General features: G+C 39.5%; 1 protein-coding gene across 2 annotated transcripts in view; it reads right to left on the reverse strand.

The window, feature by feature from the left end:
* Positions 1–26,073, reverse strand: part of tmem135 (transmembrane protein 135) — a 556,007-nt gene that overhangs the window by 287,921 nt on the left and 242,013 nt on the right. For both annotated transcript variants that reach the window (XM_060825966.1, XM_060825965.1), the window contains exon 5: positions 12,728–12,793. In XM_060825966.1, coding sequence (XP_060681949.1) covers positions 12,728–12,793 — 66 coding nt within the window. The remainder of the gene's footprint in view (positions 1–12,727; positions 12,794–26,073) is intronic.

Genomic DNA, 26,073 nt, shown 5'->3' on the forward strand with positions numbered 1-26,073 from the left:
TAAGTGATTTGGATTTGAGCACAAGAGGTACAGCTAGTAAGTTTGCTGATGACACCAAATTTGGAAGTGTAGTGGACAGCGAAGGTGGTTACCTCAGATTACAATGGGAACTTGATCAGATGGGCCAATGGGTTGAGGAGTGGAAAATTTAGATAAATATGAGGTGCTGCATTTTGGGAAAGCAAATCTTAGGACTTATACACTTAACTGTAAGGTCCTAGGAAGTGTTGCTGAACAAAGAGACCTTGGAGTGCAGGTTCATAGCTGCTTGAAAGTGGAGTCGCAGGTAGATAGGACAGTGAAGAAGGTGTTTGGTATACTTTCCTTTATTGGTCAGAGTTTTGAATACAGGAGTTGGGAGATCATGTTGCGGCTGTACAGGACATTGGTTAGGAACACAGCATGTAATTCTGGTCTCCTTCCTATCGGAAAGATGTTGTTAAACTTGAAAGAGTTCAGAAAAGATTTACAAGGATGTTGCCAGGGCTGGAGGATTTGAGCTACAGGGAGAGGTTGAATAGGCTGGGGCTGTTTTCCCTTGAGCATCGGAGGCTGAGGTTGTCGAGATTTATAAAATCATGAGGGACATAGATAGGATAAATAGACAAAGTCTTTTCCCTGAGGTGGGGGAGATCAGAACTAGATGACATAGGTTTACGGTGAGAAGGGAAAGATATAAGAGAGACCTAACGGGCAACTCTTTCACTCAGAGGGTGGGACGTGTATGGAATGAGCTGCCAGAGGAGGTGGTGGAGGCTAGTACAATTGCAACATTTAAAAGACATCTGGATGGGTATATGAATAAGGAAGGGTTTGGAGAGAAATGGGGCAGGTGATGGCAGTTGGGAATAGATTGGGTTGGGATATCTGGTTGGCATGGACGAGTTGGACCGATGGGTCTGTTTCCGTGCTGTACATCTCTATGATTCTATAAATACCCATAGGTAGGTTAAAAAAAAGTTAAGGTACATTCATTCCAGTATCAGTAAATTTTAACTTCCACAATTGTCAAATCTCATTCCCTCAGACTTTGTTTATTATTGAACATATTAAATTAAAATTGAACATTTTCTTTGGCTTTTCTCCCTCTCTACGCCATTTTATGTACATAATTTGGCATATTATTATTTTAGTGTAAAAAATGAGGTCTGCAGATGCTGGAGATCACAGCTGCAAATGTGTTGCTGGTCAAAGCACAGCAGGTTAGGCAGCATCTCAGGAATAGAGAATTCGACGTTTCGAGCATAAGCCCATATTATTATTTTTCTAACTTGTAGGATGGGAACAGAGGTGGACAGGCAAAGTAGTTTGTTAGGTCAATCAAGAGGCTATTAAAGCCATTAATTAGGGTTCCATAGAGTCCAGTTGGCATCATAGCCAACATGAATCATCAGGAGTATGGGTAGATGCCTGAAGGTGATGGTTTCCCGATGACAGACAGAGGAGACCCCTATCAGGGTCACTTTGAGGTCCCACTGTTTGTGGCTGCAGCTGTGGCCGCAGCTGTGGCCAGCTAAACTGTCGGCACTTGCAATACTGACCATTATTATTTTATATCTGCTAACAGTGTGGGGGGGGGATCGTCAAAATGGAGACATTCTTTCTGTCCCTTTCTCCTTACCTGCATTTACATGTTGCACCACCTCTAGTGATGGAGGATGTCTACTGACCTTCCTCAAGTTTCAACATCTGACAGCCATCCTCAATTGAAAACAAGTGTGCTTTTGAATCATTAGCCAAAGCATCCAAAATTTTGACTATAATTTATACTTCAGACTCTGTGCTGCAAAGAAAGAATTCTTTACCCAGATCAACAAACTACATTGCTGCTTGAAAATACGCAGCAGACTTTGCAGCACCTATTCCCGAAGTTCCCAAGCTTGCAGAGTATTTACCACATTTTCTTTTTACACATCAGATTTACAGCACCTGCTCTATTTTACTTTTGTGAACAGTTGTTTGTCATGTTCACACGTTTCAGTTCTCTTCTAGAGGGCTGTGTGCCAAAATAGCTTTCCAATCACAGCAAGTTCAAGGGCAAAACCTCATGAAAGGTTTGTAGGTAACAGTAAATGGCTCACAACACTCATTCACTGATGACGGTAAATTCATTTCAGATGGTGAAATCCAACCAGAATGGCTATGGTTAAATTGAGTTAAATAGTGAGACCATGTTTGCAACAAGTTCACTTCATAATCTATAAACTGACACCTTTATGGTTGTTTATATAGGGGCCTTGATGGGCCGAATGGCCTTACTTCCATTCCTATGTCTTAAAAGCTCTAACTTATTCTACACTCTCATATAATAGATATAATGTCTCAAATTAATTTAGATTTTTACATCTTGCTTTCCTGATCAAAAGAATTATAGTGTTCCCATAACATAATTCTTTAAATAATTTAATAACTTACTAATGCTACAAGTTAACTATCAATGAAAAATGATAATTCTAATAACAGTGGCTAAAAACTAATGCTAATTTTAGTGAGACATTATTCAAGTATATAACATAATAAAATGTAGATTAAGCTCATAGAAAGAGCATATTATATGATCCTTTAGCACATTTAGCACAATTAGCACATTTCTCTTTTGCATTATCAAGTACAAATAAACATCGTAATGTTTACCCCATCAATGGAATGAAGTTAGAAATTGTGGGACAAAACCACCTGATGAAAAAGCAGTGCTTTGAAAGCTAGTGCTTCCAAATAAATCTGTTGGACTATAACCGGATGTTGTGAGATTTTTAACTTTGTACACCCCAGTTCAACACCAATACCTCCAAATCAATGGAAACACATCTTAACTGATAGCTAGCCTTTTTTTAAAAACTCTATTCTTATCTAATCTGTCGAGTGCATATACTAAATGCAGATTATCAAAATACCACACAAATTTTCAATGTGCACCACTGTCTTTTTTTTAATTGGTAGGTTTTATAAATTATTAACAATTGTATTACAAAGCTGGGAGTAGCAAATCTGGAGCCATTTCCTGTACTAAACTTAATGTGACTGCAAGTAGTTTCAAGTGTATTACCAACGATCAAAAGGAGAGGAATAAAGATGCTTTACACTTAAGAATGCATTGTTTAACTTAGTCGAGTATTTCTGCAACCTAAAACTATTAAAATTCCCAACTTTTTGACTGGTTAAGACAGATAATGGCATTACTCTGCTTCACCAAATTAAGGCTCACATTTCACTCTAACAAATCCAGATCAAAATGTAGTTATGCTAGATAATAATTTGCATCAATTAAAATATTGACTGGAAGAAGGCTAAGACAGGACATGAGGAAAGTCTTCTTTCCCAAAAGGGTGGTGTGTGCCTGGAATCCTCTGCCCAGTTTAAATGTTTCTGCCTAAACTACTAAAGACATTTTAAAGGAACCTAGATGTGCACTTGAAATACTGTAACCTTCAAAGGTTATGGATCAGAAACTGATAAGTGGGATTACAGTGGACAGTCTGTAGATAGACCGCAGTGTGAATTACAGCTTAGAAAGCACTCACTTTTCTATGTTTCTATGATCAAAATCCAATAAGAACCTGTCTTTATTGTTTGCAGTATATTTTAGCACTTATTGTCAGATTATGCCAAAAATAAAAGTTTGTGTTGATCGTCTTCACTTGTAAGTTGATGTTTAAATATTATGGAGTAATTTATTTGAGCCAGAGAACAACATGATAGGTTCAGATCGATCTTCCTAAACAATCCCTTCCCTACAAAATAAGAGATACTATAATTTTCATGTTTGGGACAAGAAACTGAAATGGAAGTTGGATTGCAGTAACTGGAAAATCAGAAAAACTTTTGTAAGCTGAAAATCAGGAGCTGCATATATTGTTAAACTGCACGCTTTGATGTTGCTTCTTGAAGTACTAAAAGGAGTATTCAAGATGGAACCCCCAGCACCAAGAAGTTTTTGAGTCTAAGAAATTCAACCTGACAACAGCCCTCTGAGACAACTTTTTAACATTCTGTAGACTCAACCTATGTGGCAAGGAGTGACAAAGAAGTAGAACATCCAGAGTCTGCTGCCAGAAAGCACCCATCTCTCCCTTTCTCTGTCTCCTTATGGGAGAAGGACAGAAAAATAAAGCTTTAGAGAACAAACGTATATGAGAAAATGAACTGATCAACCATCACCCTACAAGCAACATTTCATCATTGTTAAAACTGAAGAGTGTGAGACAATAAAGTTCTCCCCATAGTATACGTGTTAAACCATTTTTCTTTTGCTACCTTAATCATGACTGCGTCTACTTGAAGGATGCTTTAAGGGGTCTTGATAAAATTGCATAGATTAGAAATTCTTTCTTTTCACTGCTATATTGAAGTTAAGTGTGTTACAAAAAATAGACTTACTTTCTCAAACACTGATAAAACCTAGTGTGAATTGCTTTTGTACTGAGTTTCAGTCAGTCAGTGTTTTAGTGCTCTCTTCAGGATATTGTACATTTAGACATTTCAGAGACTGCTTATAGAATAGTGGGACACAATTGTCAGTGCATGCTTTCCAGTTAAATCATGCTAAAAGTGGTGAAGTACATACAGAATCCAGGGTCCAATCCTGAGAAAACAGCAATAGCTGTCAAGCAACATAATTTCAACCTCCCAGTCAATTTAACAAACTAACTTAGACTTACATACTTTAAATCAGGTTCCAGTATTTACAAATCATTCAGTTTCAACAAACCAGTTCATTAAGTTTCACAGCTTTACACTTCATCTTTTAAATGATACAGGACAGTAAATTGAATAAAAGCAAAATACTGAACATAGAAAATCTGGAATAAAAGCAGAGTGCTGGAGAAACTCAACAGGTTTAACAACATCTGTGGAGATAAAAACAGTTAAAATTGAGTCAGATTCTTCTCTTCAAGAGTTCACAGGAGCTGCAAGACATGCTGGGTTTCTCCTGCACTTTTTGTTCATATTTCAGTAAATAGTTTTAACAGGACAATATTTCATTAAAACAAAAATAATGAAAATATTCACCATTTTTTCTTATGAATTAGTTTTGTTTTGGTTAAGATAATTGCATGAAATGTGTAGGAAAAGATAGTTAATAACCAAGCGTGTTCCTCTGGTGAACTTGCTTTTGAAAGACACAGAATTCAGTACCGTTCTGGTATTTTGTTTAATTTTCTCCACTTTCTTGATGGGAAGACATTGCAGTAGCTGTTTTGACACCAGTCTAGCAATCCAGAAATCCAAAAGGTTACCATGTAGAACACCAATTGGAAGAAGGGTAGCAAGAGTGCAGAATTATATTCTGGTTGAGGGTCTTTACTTAGCAGTACCACAACTGACTAAGCTGGCCAAGTCCTAAAGGATAGCTCCGAGACTAGGCGAAAGTGAGTACTGCAGATGCTTGAGATCAGAGTCAAGAGTATGGTGCTAGAAAAGCACCGCAGGTCAGGCAGCATCTGAGAAGCAGAAAAATTGACGTTTCGGGCAAAAGCCCTTTATTAGGAATCAGGCTGAGAGCCTCTGGGGTGGAGAGATAAATGGAAGGGGAGTGGGCTGGGAGGAAGGTAGTTGAGAATGCAATAGGTGGATGGAGGTGGGGGTGAAGGTGAAAGGTCAGAGGGGAAGGTGGAGCAGATAGGTGGGAAGGAAGATGGACAAATGGGACAGGTCATGAGGATGGTGCTGAGTTGGAAGGTTGGAACGGTGGTAAGGTGGTGGTGGGTGAAAGTGGGGGGTTCTGGATTAGAATCAATCTGAAAATTGTGGAACAGACTATCTCACACAGGGCAGCTCACATCTTAAATTCAATATCTGGGCCGACATGACACCAATTGTTAAAGTTCACTTGAGAATATACTTTTTAAAAAGTTTGGGATTTGCATATGAAAGAACTGAAACCAACGCGTTCATTCTAAAAGATGAGAGAATTAACAAATAATCCAGGTCTTTTTCAATATATAATTTCAGTTACATTACACTGTAAACTTCTGCTATAAATTCTGTGTCTAATGATCTTATACTCCACAACCACCTGATGACGCAGGAGCGCTCAGAAAGCTAGTGCTTCCAAATAAACCTGTTGGATAATTTTAAATGAAGAAACTCAGAAGCAAGAAAAACACACCTTATGTCATCCCCACCAATCTACTTGACGCAGGTGCACTTGTCTAATATGGGATCATAAAAATAACCATTGCACAATCCTTGTGAAAACAAATTCCAACCTTGATGTTGAGGATGCCCTCCATCGTATTGTGTGGCACCACTGTCATGATAAACAGAATAAATTTCAAACAAATCTCGCAAACGCAAGGCTTTGCATCCGTAAGGCATTGTAGACAACCCACAGCAGCAGAATTGTACTAAATCCTAAACCTCATGGCACAGTACTTCCCCCTACACAACCATTACATCCAACTGAGAAATCAGCCCTGGTACAATGAAGAGTGCAGGAGGGCATGTCAGGAGCAACAACAAGCATACATAAAAGCCTGGTGAGACCACAACCAAGTGCTCAAATACCAAATAGCATTAGTAAGTAAGTAATTCAATAACCAACATATCAGACCAACATTCTGCGATCCAGCCATTTTGTGAATTATGGTGGACAATTAAAAACACTTTGGAGGATTTGGTTCCAAAATAACCAGCCCTGCATATCAGTGCAAAAGCTGAGTCTGAAGCATTTGCAACACTCTGCAGCCAAGTGTGAATTAAGTGACCTATCTCAGCTTTCACCAGAAATCTCCAGCATCATAGCCTTCAGTCAACATTGCAAGATATCAAGAAACAGCTGAAGCACTATGGACCCTGACAATATTTCAGCAATAGTACTACTGAAGATTTATGGGCCAGAAAAAGCCACACCTTGAGCAAAGCTTTTCCAGGACAGTGACAATACTGGTATCTACTTACAAGTGGAACATTTTCCAGGTATGGCCTGTGCACAAAACGCAGAACAGCCCTGACAATTACCACCCCATTGGGCTACTCTCAATCATCAGGAAAGTGATGGAAGGGGACCACTCAGCCCCTGACCTTGTTGCAGCCTTAGTTTAACAATGAACAAATGAGCTGAACTCCAAAGGGAGGGATAGAGTGACTGCTCTCAACATCAAGACAACAACATTTGAACAGATGCGGCATCAAAGAACCAACTCTCCATCAAAAGGTCAGTAGTCTGGTTTTCAACGGTGACTGCTCAATGTTCAATACCATTCACAACTCCTCAGATACTGAAACAGTTCATGACCAAATGCAGCAAAAACATGCAAGAATAGGTCAGAGACTACGAATCCTGCAATGAGTAACTCACTTCGACTCCCCAAAGCCTGCCCATCATATACAAGGGACAATTCAGAATGGTGATGGAATATTCCCCTGCTGCCTAGAGTATAGCTCCAACTACACTCAAGAAGCTTGACAGCATCCAGAACAAAGCAGCTTGTTTGGTTGATCACATCCACACTCCCCACAATTGAAGTATAAAGTGACAGCAGTGTGTACCATCTACGAGATGTAACGCAACAACTCATCAAGTCTGCTTAGTCAGCACCTTCCAAACCAGTGATCACGAGCATCTGGAAGGACAACGGTAACTGATATAGGGAATCATCACCACCTCAGGTTCCTCTTTAAGTCACCCATCATCCTTAATTGGAAATATATCACCGTTCCTTCAGGTTTGAGAGGTCAAAGTCCTGAAACTTTGCTTCCTTGTGGATATACCTACACCAAATGGACTGCAGTGGTCATGACAGCAACTCACCACAACTTGCTGGAAGCCCACATCCCACGAATAAATAAAACAACTTTAACAGAAAATTGAACATAAGCATTATAATTTTCCACTTCAATCATTTAAACAATTTGTTAAGCAATGTACTTAAGCATAATGTCTCCAAATGCTCTTTCAGCCACATTTTGCAGTCGCTCTTCATAGATATAGCTACAGGTAATATTTAAAGCTCTGACTGATACCATCATAAATAGAAAGTATGTGACTGAAATATTTAAAAATATTTAAAATATTTAAAAACATATTCAATTGAAAAAATATTAAAATCAAAGTCTATTTGGAGACTTACTTAATCTTCCATGGATTTATCATATCCTGTGTAGAAATACTCAAACATACTCAAACAAAAATATTCAAAATTTGTAAACCACTCTAAACTAAATTTTAAAACTGAAGTACTAGTAGTCACCATAAAACAAATAATGGCAACAGGGTAGGTCCCACTTGATTGGAAACACAACATAAAAACTATTTTCAAGGAATGTTATCAAAGAAATCAAAGTACGAAAGATAAAAGCAAAATATTGCAGAAGCTGGCAAAGTTAAATAAAAGCAGAACAGTATGAAAGAAACTCAGCAGGTCGTGCAACATCTATAGAGAAAGAAACAGAGTTAACTTTTCAAGACATGATGTGTCTAGAGAACTACAGTACTACAATAAGTACTAGACATGGCTTTTTAAAATATTGCTAAGTAATAATAGAATCAGTAATGTGGATGTGAATGAGTATCAATATGAAAGTCCAAACCTAAAGTCAGAGTTGTTATCTAGAGCTCAACGTTAAAAAGTTAAAAAATTTATGCAAAATGTTGATTCTATTGGAATCAACCTTAAAATTGAAGTTAAGTTCCATACAGTCAAGAGTGTGGTGCTGGAAAAGCACAGCAGGTCAGGCAGCATCCAAGGAGCGGGAAAATCGACGTTTTGGGCAAAAGCCCACCATCAGGATCAATGCTGCGCTTTTTCAGCAACACACTCTTGACTCTAATCTCCAGTATCTGCAGTCCTCACTTTCGCTTAAGTTCCATACAGTCTTGCGAGTAGAAAACATTTAAAACAATATACCTGCAATCACAAAATTGAAATAAAGCATTTTAAATGCCTAATTCCTACATTGGTAAGTGAGATAACTGTTAACCTAAGTTTCAAAACATAAATGAAAATTGCAGCATTCCACTGATAGTACTTCCAATCACAGACCTTCAGAGTGGAGCTGTGGGACCACTGCTCAGGATCAGTATCGCTGCTGAGGGCTTTTACTCACTGGGCTCCAAGCCATCTGAAGTAGTTATTTATTCCTGGTTACTGTCCAAAGGCATCTTTTTGGGTTCAACAGCAGCCCTTCTAATAACCAGTGCCTCTGGTAGCCATTTTAATCAGTGGTCAGAGGACATAGCAAGTAGGGCACTTTGACTTTTGTTTACCCCCTCCTCTTAAGTGGAGGTTGCAGAGTCGTAGAGATGTACAGCACGGAAACAGACCCTTCGGTCCAACCCGTCCATGCCAATCAGATATCCCAATCCAATCTCATCCCACTTGCCAGCACCCAGCCTATCTCACTCCAAACCCCTCCTATTCATACACCCATCCAGATGCCTTTTAAATGTTGCAATTGAAACAGCCTCCACCACTTCCTCTGGCAGCTCATTCCATTGACATACCACCCCCTGCGTGAAACATTTGCTCCATAGGTCACATTTATATCTTTCCCCTATCACGCTAAACCTATGCCATCTAGTTCTGGACTCCCCCACCTCAGGGAAAAGACCTTGCCTATTTATCCTATCCATGCCCCTCATGATTTTATGTCAGCCCCAGCCTACTCAACCTCTCCCTGTAGCTCAAATCCTCCAACCCTGGCAACATGCTTGTAAATCTTTTCTGAACCCTTTCAAGTTTCACAGCATCCTTCAGATAGGAAGGAGACCAGAATTGCACACAATACCCCAATAGTAGCATAACCAATGTCATGTACAGCAGCAACATGACCTCCCAACAGCTGTACTCAATACTCTGACCAATAAAGGCAAGCATACCAAACGGCCTCCACTTGCGACTCCACTTTCAAGGAGCTATGAACCTGCACTCCAAGGTCTCGTCATGCAGCAACACTCCCCAGGACCTTACAATTAAGTGCGTAAGTCCTGCTAAGATTTGCTTTCCCAAAATGCAGCACCTCACATTTATCTAAATTAAACTCCATCTGCCACTCCTCAGCCCACTGGCCCATCTGATCAAGATCCTGTTGTAATCTGAGGTAACCTTCTTCGCTGTCCACTGCACCTCCAATTTTTGTGTCAACTGCAAACTTACTAACTATACACCTCTTATGCTCACATACAATTCGTTTGTATAAATGACGAAAAGTAGTGGACCGAGCACCAATCCTTGTGACACTTCATTGGTCACAGGCCTCCAGTCTGAAAAACAACCCTGCACCACCACCCTCTGTCTTCTAACTTTAGCCGGTTTTGTATCCAAATGCCTAGTTCTCCCTCTCTGTATTCCACGAGATCTCACCTTGCTAATCAGTGTCCCATGGGCAGTCTTGTCGAATGCCTTACTGAATCCATATAGATCACGTCTACTGATCTGCCCTCATCAATCTTCTTTGTTACTTCTTCAAAGACTCAATCACATTTGCAAGACATGATTTCCCACGCATTTAGCCATATTGACTATCACTAATCAGTCCTTGCCTTTCCAAATACATGTACATCCTGTCCACCACCGGCTTCATGCTTCCCTGGCTTGTCCTTACCACCTTTCTTAAACAATGGCATCACGTTAGCCAATCTCCAGTTTTCCAGCATCTCATCTGTGACTATCGATGATACAGATATCTCAGCAAGGAATCCAGTAATCACCTCCCTAACTTCCCATAGAATTCTAGGGTACGCCTGATCAGGTCCTGGGGATTTATCCACTTTTATGCGTTTCAAGATATCCAGCACTTCCTCCTCTGTAATATGGACATTGTTCAACATGTCACCATTTATTTCAATACATTCTATATCTTCCATGTCCTTCTCCACAGGAAACACTGAAGCAAAATGCTCATTTAGTATCTCCCCCATTTCCTGCTGCTCCACACAAAGGCCGCCTTGCTGATCTTTGAGGGGCCCTATTCTCTCCCTAGTTACCTTTTTGTCCTCAATGTATTTGTAAAAACCCTTTGGATTCTTCTTAACTCTATTTTCCAAAGCTATGTCATGTCCCATTTTTACCTTCCTGATTTCCCTTTTAGAGTATAAAGGCAGCAGGAGTATACTTAAGGATTCACTCCATCTCTCCTGTCTATACCTGATATATGCTTCCTTCTTTTTCTTAACCAAACTCCTCATTTCTGTAGTAAATACAGCATTTCCTACACCTACAAGCCTTTCCTTTCATCCTAACAGGCATATACTGTCTCTGGACTCTCGATATCTCATTTAGAATCATAGATATATACAGCACAGAAACAGACCCTTCGGTCCAACCTGTTCATGCCAACCAGATATCCCAACCCAATCTAGTCCCATCTGCCAGCACCTGGCCCACATCCCTCCAAACCCTTCCTATTCATATACCCATCCAGATGCCTTTTAAATATTGCAATTGTACCAGCCTCCACCACTTCCTCTGGTAGTTCACTCCATACAGGCACCACCCTCTGCATGAAAATGTTGCCCCTTAGATCCCTTTTATATCTTTCCCCTCTCACCCTAAAACTATGCCCTCTAGTTCTGGACTCCCACAACCCAGGGAAAAAACTTTGTCTATTTATCCTATCCATACCCCTCATGATTTTATAAACCTCTACATGTTCACCACTCAGCCTCCAATGCTCTGGGGAAAACAGCCCTAGCCTATTCAACCTCTCCCTATAGCTCAAATCCTCCAACTCTGGCAACATTCTTGTAAATCTTTTCTGAACCCTTTCAAGTTTCACAACATCTTTCCGATAGGAAGGAGACCAGGTTGCAGCTGGGCTTACTGAGATTTCCCACTGGAATGCTCTCCAGTGCTGAATCATGGCTGGTGAGGAACTGCAACAGAACTGCTGGGTTTTGCTTGGTCTGTGGTGGTGGTGGAAGAGAGACAGGGAAGGGGTTTGTGGAGAGAAGAGAGAAGAAAGTAGAGAGGAATAAAGGTTGAGAAGAAGATAAGGGAGGAGGGTTGGCAAGGATCCCACAGAAGTGAATGGGGAAGGCTATTCAGGGAAAAGGGGCAGGTTCGGCTGTGCAGAGTCCTCTTGTGAGGAGCTCAGACAGTGGTGAGAAATAGTTAGAGACCACAAGTCAGGAGGCAGGGAGTGGCTTGAGAGGCAAATGCTGCTCCAAAACACCACCAACTGGATCAGGTAAAGTACTACAATATTGGAAATTACATGCATACAAATCTCATAATTCTCAGAGATTTCTGGTCTTGTTATTGTGTGGAAACAGGACTGCAGCTATTTCTGCATCACACTTTCAGTAGTATTGATAGAACATGGTCAGTGCCATTAGGTTTAGCAGCATCCAGTGTCTTGAGCCAGTTCTAGAAAGCGCATGGAGTATATTGATTTGGCTGAAGACTGACATCTGTAATGCTGGGGTCTCCACAGGTAGTTGTGCTGGATTATCTATTCAGCATTTTTGACTGAAGATGCATACAAATGCTTCAAATTTGTCTTTTGTACTAATGTGCTGGGCTTCTCCATTATTAAGGATGGCCTCAGTGTGAATACCCACCCAATCAAGCAGAATAGGATTAGGTGAATGTCAAAAGCTTAAAAATTAAAGTTTTATCCCAAATCGTCACATTCCTAGCCACAACAGAATTAACATAGACCTCATTTTCTTTTTTTGGAGACAACTTTGGAATATACCTCAGTGAGTAATGCAAGCCTCATTGAAAATAATTCCAATTTACTATTCATCTACCAATGACACAAAAACAGAGTGATATATTCTTACCTCGCCATGTTTAACTGGTGTGATAAGACCCCTTGTTACTGCCATTCGAAATATGCTTTCAGTTGCCTGTAAAGAAAGACAGTTTTAAGAATACAGAAAATGTGAACCATTCTAAAAGTGAACATGGCACTTTTTTTTCTCCCCTATAAACTAGCACTTACAGTACGTCTCAGAAACAAATATCTCAGAAGCAAAGTTCTCATTTGTAGACATGTCAGCCTTAAATAGAGTCATAGAGATGTACAGCACGGAAACAGACCCTTCGATCAAACTCGTCCATGCTGAACAGATATCCCAAACTAATCTCGTCCCACCTGCCAGCACCTGGCCCATATCCCTCCAAACCCCTTCCTATTCATACAACCCATCCAGATGGCAGCTCATTTCACATAGGCAACAACCCTTGTGTGAAAAGGTTGCCCCTTAGGTCTCTTTCATATCTTTCCCCACTCACCCTAAACCTATGCCATCTATTTCTGTACTCACAACCCCAGGGAAAAGACTTTGTTTATTTACCCTATCCATGCCCCTCATGATTTTATAAACCTCTACAAGGTCACCACTCAGCTTCCGACGCTCAAAGGAAACCAGCCCCAGCCTATTCAACCTGTCCTTATAGCTCAAATCTTCCAACCTGGCAACATCCTTGTAAATCTTTTTTGAACCCTTTCAAATTTCACAACATCTTTCCAATAGGATGGAGACTAGAATTGCATGCAATATTCCAACAGTGGTCTAACCAATGTCCCATGCAGCCGCAACATGACCTCCCAACTCCTGTACTCAATACTCTGACCAATAAAGGAAAGCATACCAAATGCCTTCTTCACTATCCTATCCTATCTACCTGCGACTCCACTTTCAAGGAGCTATGAACCTGCACTCCAAGGTCTTTTTGTTCAGCAACACTCCCTAGGACCTTACCATTAAGTGTATAAGTCCTGCTAAGATTTGCTTTCCCAAAAAGCAACACCTTGCATTTATCTGAAATGAACTCCATCGGCCACTTCTCAGCCCATTGGCCCATCTGATCAAGATCCTGTTGTAATTTGAGGTAATCTTCTTCACTGTCCACTACACCTCCAAGTTTGGTGTCAGCTGCAAACTTACTAGCTATACCTCTTAGGCTCGCATCCAAATAATTTATATAAATGATGAAAAGTAAAGGACCCAACACTGATCCTTGTGGCACTCCATTGGTCACGGGCCTCCAGTCTGAAAAACAACCCTCCATCACCACCTTTGAGCCAGTTCTGTATCCAAATGACAAGTTCTCCCTGTATTCGATGAGATCTAACCTTGCTAATCAGTCTCCCATGGGGAACCCTGTCAAACGCCTAACTGAAGTCCATACAGGTCACATCTGCCACTCTGCCCTCATCAATCCTCTTTGTTACTACTTCAAAAACCTCAATCAAGTTTGTCAGACATGATTTCCCACGCACAAAGCCATGGCGACTATCCCTAATCAGTCCTTGTCTTTCCAAATACATGTACATCCTGTCCCTCAGGATTCCCTCCAACAACTTCCCCACCACCAGTGTCAGGCTCACTGGTGTATAGCTCCCTGGCTTGTTCTTACCACCTTTCTTAAACAGTGACACCATGTTAGCCAATCTCCAGTCTTCCGCACCTCCCCTGTGACTATCGATGATACAAATATCTCGGTAAGAGGCCCAGCAATCACTTCCCTAGCTTCCCACAGATTTCTAGGGTATACCTGATTAGGTCCTGGTGTGTTATCCACTTTTATGCATTTCAAGACGTCCAGCACTTCCTCCTCTGTAATATGGACATTTTTCAAGATGTCACCATCTATTTCCCTACATTCTGTACCTTCCATGTCCTTTTCCACATAAATATTGATGCAAAGTATTCGTTTAGTATCTCCCCATCTTCTGCGGCTCCACATAAAGGCCGCCTTGCTGATCTTTGAGGGGTCATATTCTCTCCCCAGTTACCCTTTTGTCCTTAATGTATTTGTATTGTAAAAACCCTTTGGATTCTCCTCAACTCTATTTGCCAAAGCCAACTCGTGTCCTGTTTTTGCCCTCCTGATTTCCCTCTTAAGTACAGTCCTACTGCCTTTATATCTAAGGATTCACTCGACCTATCTCATCTATACATATGCTTCCTTCTTTTTCTTAACCAAAACCTCAATTTCTGTATTCATCCAGCATTCTTTATATCTACCAGCCTTTCCTTTCACCCTAACAGGAATATACTTTCTCTGGACTCACGTTATGTTATTTCTGAAGGCTTCCGTTTTCCTGCCATCCCTTTACCTGCGAACATCTGCTCCCAATCAGCCTTTGAAAGTTCTTGCCTAATACCATCAAAATTGGCCTTCCTCCAATTTAGATCTTCAACTTTTAGATCTGTTGTATCTTTTTCCATCACTATTTTAAAACTAATAGAATTATGGTCGCTGGTCCCAAAGTGCTTCCTCACTGACATCTCAGTCACCTGCTGTGCCTTATTTCCCAAGAGTAGGTCAAGTTTTGCACCTTCTCTAGTAGGTACATCCACATACTGAATCAGAACATTTTCTTATGCACACTTAACAAAAATTTTAAAATTCCAATGTCATTCAATGGCTGAAACATAAATCAGATTCTAAAAGCTCCAAAAACTTCCCTTCAAGTAGCCCTGCATATTTTCCATAAAACTCATACAAGCATTTTAAAGCAACTTGAAATGATTCATCTCCTCTTCAACCAACAAACTTAATTAACAAAACTATAAGAGAAATATTCCCTGTATCAGATTGCCTTTTTCTCCAGAGGATTTAAGTACAGGAACAAAGAAGTGTTGCTTCAATTGTATAGGAAAGACAGCACCTGAAATATTCCATTCAGTTATGGCCCTTAAGGAAGGAAATAATTGCCATAGAGGGAGTGCAGTGAGCTTCACCAGACTAATTCATGGGATAGTGTAACTGTCCTAGGGGAAAGAGATTGAGGAGAATGGGCGTGTTTTTTCTAGAGTTTGGAAGAATGACAGGTGACCTCATAGAAACTTTACAACATTCTTAAAAGGGACAGCGTAGATGCAGAAAGGACTTTCCTCAGCTATGACATCCAACAAAAGGACACATAGACTCAGAATAAAACATGAGTCATTTAGGATTGAGATGAGGAGGCACCTCAGATAGTGATGAATTTTTGAAATTTCCCTCTCCAGACAGCTGTGGAACTCAGTCATTAAGTTCAAGATAGTAATTGATAGATTTCTAGTAACTAATAATGTCAAGGGAAATAGCGACAGCATGGAAATACAACACTGTGTTATGATTGTCCATGATTTAGAATGGCATGCTCCTATGTTTCAATGTTCCTAGGCCACTGCAAAAAAAAAATTTATATTATCGTTGATATGGCTGTGGACATGGAGTCATGGCAGATTTCTTTCTTTAAAAAGGGCATTACTGAACCAGGTCTTTGGTTTACAACAATCCAGCAATTTCCTGTTAATGAGGCTAGCATTTTATTTCAAAGTTATAAACTGAATTTAAACTTCCTCAGAATTTTTAAAGCAATGGTTAATGACAATTTCATGGTCACCATCACTGAGGCTAGGTTTCCAGAAGTTTTTATATTAATTAAATTTAAATTCTAATATCTGTGTCTCCAAATCAGTAGCTTGGGCCTCTGGCATTCTAGTCAAATTACAATGCTGCCAACTAGCAAGGAACAGGGAAAGCAACAGGGAGATTGATTAATAAATAAGTAACCAGCAACAGGAAAACAGATTAACCAAAACATCAGGGCGAGTGAAGAATTCTCACAAGCAAAGCTGGAGGCAAAATCTTGGATTATAAACCATATATAGTTCTGTATAGTGAAAGTAAAATAAAGACTAAAATAGTAACAAACACTAGAGCGAAGTATTACACAAAATTGTCAAATTTAAAAGTGACCCCGAAGAAGAAATTACCAACAAGATTGTACTTTACATGGCTTTCAATTTAATATGAATCAGAACAAATGCAACCAATGAATTAACAGGCAAAATATAACATGGATTATTTGATATCAAGATGATCAATAAATCAAAAATTCAGTCATATTTTAGAGCTTCCAAACATTTGAACAAAATATGAAAGGACAAAACATTTATTTGAAACTCATTATCTGCGCCATGATACCACCTAAATAATGACAAATAGCCTCAGATGTTTGTATGAATAGGCCTGTATTAAGGCAGGCACAGCAATCAACTCTGCAGTATTAATTTGATGGGGAAACAAAGTGTAACAAGATCGATGCAAAGCTGGGGTTGATAGGCAGGATACAATATGGGAAATTGCAGCTCATGACTGGTGTATCAGATTTCAAATGGCAAGTTAGGATCAAGAAAGAGGACAGGTTGGGCTGAGATGTGCGTACTGTCAGTGACACTGAAGGATGAGCCAAAAGAGTTTACACAACTAGTGAAAGTAAATAGATAGAACTGTGCACAATTGTTATTTATATGAGCAGGCAGAAGGAACACCCATCTCAGGACACAGTGTAAAAGTCCAGGTGACAAGTCGAGTAATGAACTGAATGGTCAGACAGAGTTCCTAGTTAATAACAACTGGTTCAACAGACTCAAATGAAGACCTGGGATAAAACAGTTAACGATCCTTTAAGAGATTCAGGTCAGCAGACAGAGTTGCAGCTGAAACCATGAAATTGAACGTCTAGCTCAAGTACGAAGGCTTCACACCACAGCAAACGAGACAGGTCAGTTTGCCAAGAATCTGCCTGATGCCATTTGGCAGCAAAGACCGAGACCCCTAAGACTTCAGGATTTAAGCAAAAAAAATGTAGGCAATGCAAGCACCAAGAGACATTCAGCTAATCTGTAAAAAGACAAGAAACCATAAATTCTCTCCAGTTCTTCATGTAGCTCTTTGTTGTGTTTGCAGCAGCTTTTTTTTTGACCATAAGCCAAACTATTTCTTCCATAACTTCTTTCTGTTGGTATTGCTTCTAAGTCAATTCTTGCCCAGTCATATTGCCCATGAAAATACAATAAAATTACAAGTGATCCCTTCATTACAATTGATGCAAACTCTTAAAAGTAATTTTCAAGCACTTTTAAAATAAACTCTATAAACAAATTTTCCTTGCTGTACTACTTCTGACCCAAAGGTCATCACAAGATGTAACATGAGAAAAAGGTAGAAACTTAAGTCTCAAAACCAAACATTAAGAATAACTTTTTTTAAAAATCTGTAAAACGTAACTTTTTTTGAGGAAGTGAGATTATATATGTGCAAAGTCAGAGAAATTGTTAATCTGCCCTAATCCTGATTAAAACAAGGTGTAATGTTTTATACAGTCCTTACAGTGAGAACACAATATTAGATAATTAGTTCAAATTCATGCCTTAACAGTGATTGTAATGCTGATTCCATCATCACAAATTGCAATAGCCCACTCATAGGAGTAGGTGACCAATGGTAAAGTACAAACATGCAGATGCCATAAGTTGCCTTCAGACTCACCTAGTTAATAATGGTGAGTGCTGACAGCCTTGCTGTTATTACAACTGGAAACTCCAGAACAATACGTTAAACATCTTTCTTGAGCTTTCTATGCTTCAGGGGAATGTGAGCACTGCAGATCCTGAAGATCAACGTCGAGAGTGTGGTACTGGAAAAGCACAGATCAGGCAGCCCTCCTGATGAAGGGCTAATGCCAGAAACGTTGATTGTCCAGCTCTTCAGAAGCTGCCTGACCCTCTGTGCTTCAGTGGAAATAGCACAAACATTTCAATTTGTTCCCATTCAGCTTATGGCTTAAATGCTCTTTCTATAACATGTCAATGAAAAGTAAACAAGGCACTAAAACTGTGGTGTAAACCATCAATTTATACCATTATATTATATGTTTGATCTTTGATTGTCATGTGTGTCAGTTTTTATGTTTCAACTTGCAATTTGTGTTTGATAGGTTAGGTGGAGTGAGGCGCAAAGCGAACCAATAAAAATACATATGAAATGTTCACATTTTTGAACAATGCACAAAGCTAGAGATGATTCAACATCTTAATTTAAAATGTTCAGTACGTACATATTTGTTATTAAAGACAACAAATGCTGGAGATCACAGCTGATCACACAACATCCATGGAGAGACAGCAAGCCAATGTTTCGAGTCCAGTGTCTACATAACTTATTCCTAAATATTTGTTATTAAGTTGGTTTCGGGTGTCCACAGCTTTTTTTTGCTTTTTTTGATTATAGAATGCCTTCACCCTCAGAAATTATGCGGTCATTTCTAACAATTGACTTTCTGACCATTTAACAGCTTGCTTCTCAGGAATAGATAAAATAACAATGTCCATGAAAGTCTTCACTGTCGGTTAGTTTAAAAAATAATTTGAATACATCTATACTTTTTTGCACTGGTAACTTTACACATTTATAAATAAACAAAATTATTCTGCATCATAATTGAAGCTGAAGTGTTCTTAATTTAGATACAAAATGAAATAACAAATGTGACCACTATTGGAACTCAGTTAAAAGCATAAATCTGAAAAGTCACTGCTGTTCAATCAGACCGTCGGGTTGCTCTCTCATTAGAGAGACATAGCTAGTGATAGTTTGACCTGAGGGTCGTCACACCTCAGCTGAGGGTCGTCACACCTCAGCTGAGGGGAGAGGTTGCGAAGGTCAATCCTTCATAGTAGCCTTAACTGGTGCACGAACTGAACTCATTGTTGGTATCACTGCACATTGCAAACCAGCTATCCTGCCAACCGAGCTAACCCCAATCTTAGGGTTAGGGGCATGCACAAACAAACCTGAATACAAATCTTGACTGACAAGTAATCATACTTTGGAATCACCCAGAAGGGAAAACTGTGACCACAAAATAAATCTTGAGTAATGTCCACAAGGTGATCCAACACACAAGTGCAGATTAAAAGGAAAAAAGTACAGAGAAATTGAGACTTCAAATACGGTTTCATTGTTAATTAAGCATTCTATTTGCAGATCTTCAGAAGTTAACACACATCACATGGGATCACAAAAAGCATGACTAATTCTTTAAGGTCATGTTCCTAGATTTGTCTAACGTAAGATTTATTGGTTCTCTTTAATTGTAACTATGACATAAAACAACCTTACAAGTAAAAATAATGCAACATAAATGGGGTTCACACCAATGCAGCAATTGAAAATAGAAGAACAATTATTTTCTCGTCAATCTAAGCAACATCACACAAGTAATTATACACCTGTTAGAGGGTAGGGCACTGACTGTACAATGGCATTTAATCTAAATGGGTCTGATGTGAACTTACTTAAATTATCTAATATCTATGGTAACTTCAAGCTCTTTTTCTCACACAAGAAAGGGGACAGAAAAGGGGAGGGAACATGTTAAACAAGTTTTTGTATTCCATGGAATTGCTTTCTTTCATCAGTCTTCCCACCAACGTTTTAAGAATGTTTCAGCCAAACAGAGTAGACTGTGAATCCAGTTAAGCTTCTTTTTTCTATTGAGAATCACTGATGTGTGGACTTTTCTTTTCTACAAGCAAGAGATCTTTTTAATACACTGGTACTTATACAACTACACCGCATGTCAAAACCATTCAAATACAAGACAAATCTGCAGACCTTGAAAGGTTGGTACCACAGATCCTTGATAGAAACTGCACACTTGATGTGTTCTGTGACACTAAGAAGATTAACACAACAAGTACAGCTTCCTTTCTGAAAAGGGAGAAGAGACCACCTGGACCTATTACAAACTGACAAAGGATAAGCTTCTAATGGCTGTGATAACTTCATTGCATCAAAGAGATGGCAAAAGAAATTTCCAACATGGAGAAAATAAGCAAGAAAAAAATAGTATAAATCATAAAACTTCACTGCATTGACATGTTTTTGTAAGGGGAAGGCATAATAATTTGACAAGAACCTGGCAATTTTCTTCAACCATATTTTAATTACCTTTATTGATTCGGTCATGCAGTTAAGCCTATACTTCAGCAATAAAAAGACCCTGAAGCAATTTCAGTGATTATGACAAATAAACACCATTTATCTTTATGTATGAACTTGATCATTAACAAAAGGAAGCTTTTTGGTTAACTAATTGTAATGAGGTGAATAGAGCAGTTAACACTATAGGACAAATCATACCAAAAGCTGAAAGATAGCATGTACAGAATATAAGCATACTGATTTGATTGTCTAGAACAATTCAGGTGAATTAAGGACTGCTTATTCAACAACAACCACATGTATTTCTATAGAATTCTTTAAATAATAAACTATCAGAAGGTACTTTACAGAAGCAAAATTTCACACCAACCAGCATCTGAAGATAGCTGATGAAAAACTTGGTCAAACAGGTAGGTTTTAAGGAGTGTCTTAACACAGCTAGTGGCATAGGATAGTGAAGGCGACATTTGGAATTCTAGAGAAAAAGGTGCAAGAGCTAAAAGCACACACAGCCAGCAATGGTGGTGCGATTAAAATTGGAGATGCTAATGAGGCCCAAACAGGAGAAGTGCCGATATCACAGAGGGCTGCAAGACTGCAAAGATATAAAGACAAGACAGATAGAGGGCTGAATCTTACCACTTTCAACTTTGGAGCACAGTAAATACACTTCCCGGTCGCAAACTTGCCTTCCCAATTAAAGGCTTTCCAGGTACCCTTTCCAGAGCAGAGAAATTAACACCTGTCTCTGGGCTTGCTTTCCAATTATGGGAAGCAGGTGGGATACCATTTCAGCAACAGTCATAAAGGTTCACTACTTAAAAAGACCCAACAATACTCTCAATGGCTCAATTATCTGGTTTGATGCACTTACTGCAGGGTGCAAAAGAAAGAAATGAAGGAAAAACGTGGAAAGGCAGGACTTGGTTCCCTGATGATAATGTTAAAAACAGTCAGGGCAAGAAGGCAAGTGCTTTTTCGAGAGCATGGCAAGAAAATAAACAGTTGAAATGTGGTGCAGAGGACCTGGATCCAATGCCATAAATATTTCATTCTCAAGTCTCCACTCCAACAGACACCACTAATTTACAGTCTGATACCTTCACACAGACTATTTCCTTGTCATCCCTCAATGACCTTGCCTCTCCCCTTAACAGACATCTCACACCTCAGTCCTAATGCTCTGCCATTCCACATTGTGGAAGACAAGAGGGCAAGGAAGTAGTGGATGGAGCTGCATTTATGCCCATCCAAACAGTGTCAGGGAAGGATCCCCTGGAGATTGGTGGGATAATACTGCAGGTGGCTGGCAATGAAGCAATCTGTGGCACAGTGACCTCATAAAAACATTAGCCACTACATTGCCACTTAACAGTCATTCATGTTAAACTAATATATTAGCATTGTACAGATTATTATAATAAAGGTGAAGAGACATTTCACCTACGAGCAGTACAAATATCTGTGTTTCGTCTCCTGAAAATGCATTGTTAGGATCACAGCAGCAGCTGGAGGAGAAAACAGTGGAATCTGCAGATAAGGAACTTCACTTTGAGCTTCAAAATGCCTCATATTGTGCACACACTCTACCAACACAATGTCACATACCTGAATGGTTCAGCACTGCAAATAGATAAGGGGTGCATGGTAACACGAACAGCATGAGAGCAGGAGCTGGTCTAAGTAGCAGGAACAGCCGTGGAGAAATTTTATCAAAGACCTAGATACAGATGCTAAGTCTTACTATCGTAATCCAAACAGGTACCCAGAGAAACACTAAAGGGAAATGGGCGTGCACTTTTCAAAGTTTATAGGCAGCGTACACCCTTGTGCAGAAAATGGAAGTAAGTCCATAAACGCTGTGTTATCTCATGCACTCATGATAATACTTATCTCCAACAAAACAGTGACAAGTCTCCTGACAATGTCACCTGGCAGGTCACCAAAAAGATGTAGGGCCCTGGCAACAGTATATATACACCAGACAGCAACTTGACAAATCATTGATCAAAGGATCACTTTCATAGCTGAACACTATAGTCAACTGCAGCAAGTACTATCCTGCTTTTGGTTACCACTACAAGTACCCTGATGGAGAAAACAGAGACAGGGACAGCAGCAACAGTGACTCTACTCAAGTTGTCACAGGTCATGGACCATGCCTTCAATCTCTCTGACAGAGTCACAATTGCTGCTTCCTGCTTTCACGACCAGAGCTGTCACTGCACAGGTCCAGTTGGTCTTTGACAGAGACCTCCTGGGTTTCACAACTCAGAGAACATCCACCAAAATATATAGTACTACTAAAACAGCACATGTTTTTATCAAAGCTTTTTATCTTGTATTCATTAGAACAAATTACAAAAGTTACCAATAAAATAGTACAAGATGGATGTGCTAATTAGGTTTCAAATGGGCTGTGAATGGTCAAGGCACTGCCAGAGAATGACTCTTATCCAGTTTGTTAAGTTGAAACAAATGCAATGCATGTACGTGTTCTTTTTATTTCGTGCATATTAATATATGTAGCTTCCAGAAGACTAAGTTTGCCACACTGCAAGCCCAACTGACAATCCTAAATTGGTTGCCAGTTTAATTCTTCAAACACTCAGCATTTCCATTCAGTAATTCATAAAAGCAAACTGCGATGTACCAACCAGATTATTGTCTTGCAAATTTTGCATGCACAACCAAAATTATCTTTAATTCTGTCATTGAAAAACTTTTGCCAAATAGCCCAATGTGCATGAAAACTGGCAATTGATGATTGTCAGTTCACCTCACTATGTGGCATATTGTGTAACAGAAGCCAAAAATATTAATATTCAGGGATTTATTTTTGTAGAAAGAAAAAATAAGTACACAGTTTGCCATTTGTTCTCAGATTCAAGTAATAATCAAAGTTTTCAGAACTTATTTAAAAGTATCTGCACCTTCTTTCGTGTTTTGACAATTTATAATGTTATCAGTTGGAGATCCTATTGAATGCAGTGGGTGGTCATGGAGTATTAAGGTCAGAAAGAGTCCTTCAGTACATCAAGTCCACCTTGGTCAAGAACCTATCAACTCTAACTTTATTCTCCAAAACTTGGCCTGGAGCCTTGCATGATATAACTTTTAAGTATTCATCTAAATACGAGTTAAATTGTGATGGCTCCTACCTCTACCACCATTTCAGGCAGCAAGTCACAGATAACTCACAAAAACAACTTTCTTTTATCCTCCCTAAACTTTCTGCCCTTTACTTTTAATCTTTGCCCCATGTGTTGGCTCGTCTACTAGGAGGAAAGGTTCCTTCCTCTCCACCTATTTATGCTCCTGATAATTCTGTAGACCCCAAATAGGTTTCCCCCACCAACTTCAGCCTTCTCTGTTCTGAAGAAAACAAGCCCAGATTATTTAGCTTTTTCCTCTTAACTGAAACATTCCAGCCCAGGGAACATCCTGGTAAACTTCTTCTGCAGTCTCTCCAGTACAATCACATCCTTCCTATAGCAGAGACCAGAGTGCATACAAAACTTCAGTTAACTGACATTACATACAACTCCATCATAATTTCCATGCTCTTGTATTCATGGCCTAGGCCAACAAAAGAAAGAATCCTATACGCCTTCTTAACCACTCTGTCCATTTGCCCTATTGCCTTTAGGGATACGTGCACATATACACCTCTGATCCTGAGTACATCCCAGGGTCCTACCATTCATAGTATACTCCCTACCTTTTTAACTGTACCAAAGTGCATCAGACAATAAGACGCAAGAGCAGAATTAGACCACATGGTCCATCGAGTCTGCTCCACCATTTGATCATGGTTAATAAGATTGCTCAGGATTAAACCTCACCTGCCATTGTTGTACTCATCTGACAAGCCCATCTGCATCAGCCTTTCAAGTAAAACTTGCCTCCTTGCAATTTGCCATACCAGCAATGTTTGTCTCATATACAAACGTAATGATCAACCATCCTGTATTCATGTTGAGAACATTAATGTATAAGACAACTACAGGAAGACCAACACTGAGCCTTGTGGTACGTTACTGAACACAGGTTTCCAGTCACAAAAACAATCTTTGATCATCACACTCTGCCTCCTGCCACCTAGCCAGGTTTGGATTCAATTTGTCAAATTGCCCTGGATCCCATGGGCTCTTAACTTCTTCCATTCAACCTTCATTAGTATGCAAATTTTATTGAAATCCATGTAGACAACATCAACTACACCACCATCATCTAAACACCGAGACAGCTCCTCAGTAAATTAAATCAAATTTGTTAGATATTTTCTTCCTCTGACAAAGCCATGTCAATCATCCTTGATTAATACGCGCCTTTCCAAGTGTAGATTAATTCTTTCCAATATTAGAGTCATTGGCTTGTGGTTCCCCAGTTCATCCACTCGTTTTGAATAATGGTATCAAATTAGCTGCCTTCCAGGCCTCTATCACTTCTCCCATGGCCTGTGGTTGATTTGAAAATTAAAGTCAGAATCCCTGCAACCTAGTCCCTTGCTTCAAACAGCAATGTGCATTCATGGATTAATCAGGATTTAAGGAGTTATCCAATTTCATTCTACTAAAGCCACTCACATCTCCTCTCTCTCAATGCTAATTTATTCAAAGTTATCACTGTACCCCCTCCCTGATTTCTATACATACAGTGTTGTTATCCATATCGTGATTACAAGTGCAATGTATTTGTTCAAATCATCACCTACATTTTCTAGTTCTTGATACAAAGTGCCACTTTCATCCCTTATGGGCACCACTCTTACCCTGATTATCTTCTTGTTCCTAATATCTTACAAAATGCCTTTGGATTTTCCTTTATTTTATCCACCATTTTACATTACGTCAGCCATGTCTCCATGATATCATATCCTCACGTGTTAATCGACACCCTCAACTCATCTATCTTAAAATGTCAGCCAGCCTTGCCATACTTACCTTAACTATGTACACTCTGCTTTCTACAGTGACTTGATTCTTCGTCGCCTTTGCATCACTCTGACTGCAACTTCTAATCTCTATCTCAGCCCACTACACTAATTTAAACACCCACCAAAAGCATTAGTAAGCATTCTGCCCCTTCTGTTCTTATCAATAACCCCTGTTTCCTCCCCTACAAGGACAGTAGTCTCATTTAGATTTATTCCAAACTGTCAGGCTTTTACATGTCCCACCTTCCCGTAAAATGGATCCAGTGATCCAAGAATCAAAAGGATCCCTCCTGCATAAACTTTTCAACCATGGATTCATCTGTTCTATCCACCTCTTCTTACAGGTACATTGCACCAGGTACAATCCAAAGATTACACCTTGAGGTTCTGCTTTTCAATCTTCTGAGCTCCCTGAATTCTTGTTTCAGGACCTCATCGATACCAATCTGTACTATG

The sequence above is a fragment of the Hemiscyllium ocellatum genome, chromosome 6 (genome assembly GCF_020745735.1).
Source record: "Hemiscyllium ocellatum isolate sHemOce1 chromosome 6, sHemOce1.pat.X.cur, whole genome shotgun sequence".
Classification (NCBI taxonomy): Eukaryota; Metazoa; Chordata; class Chondrichthyes; order Orectolobiformes; family Hemiscylliidae; genus Hemiscyllium; species Hemiscyllium ocellatum.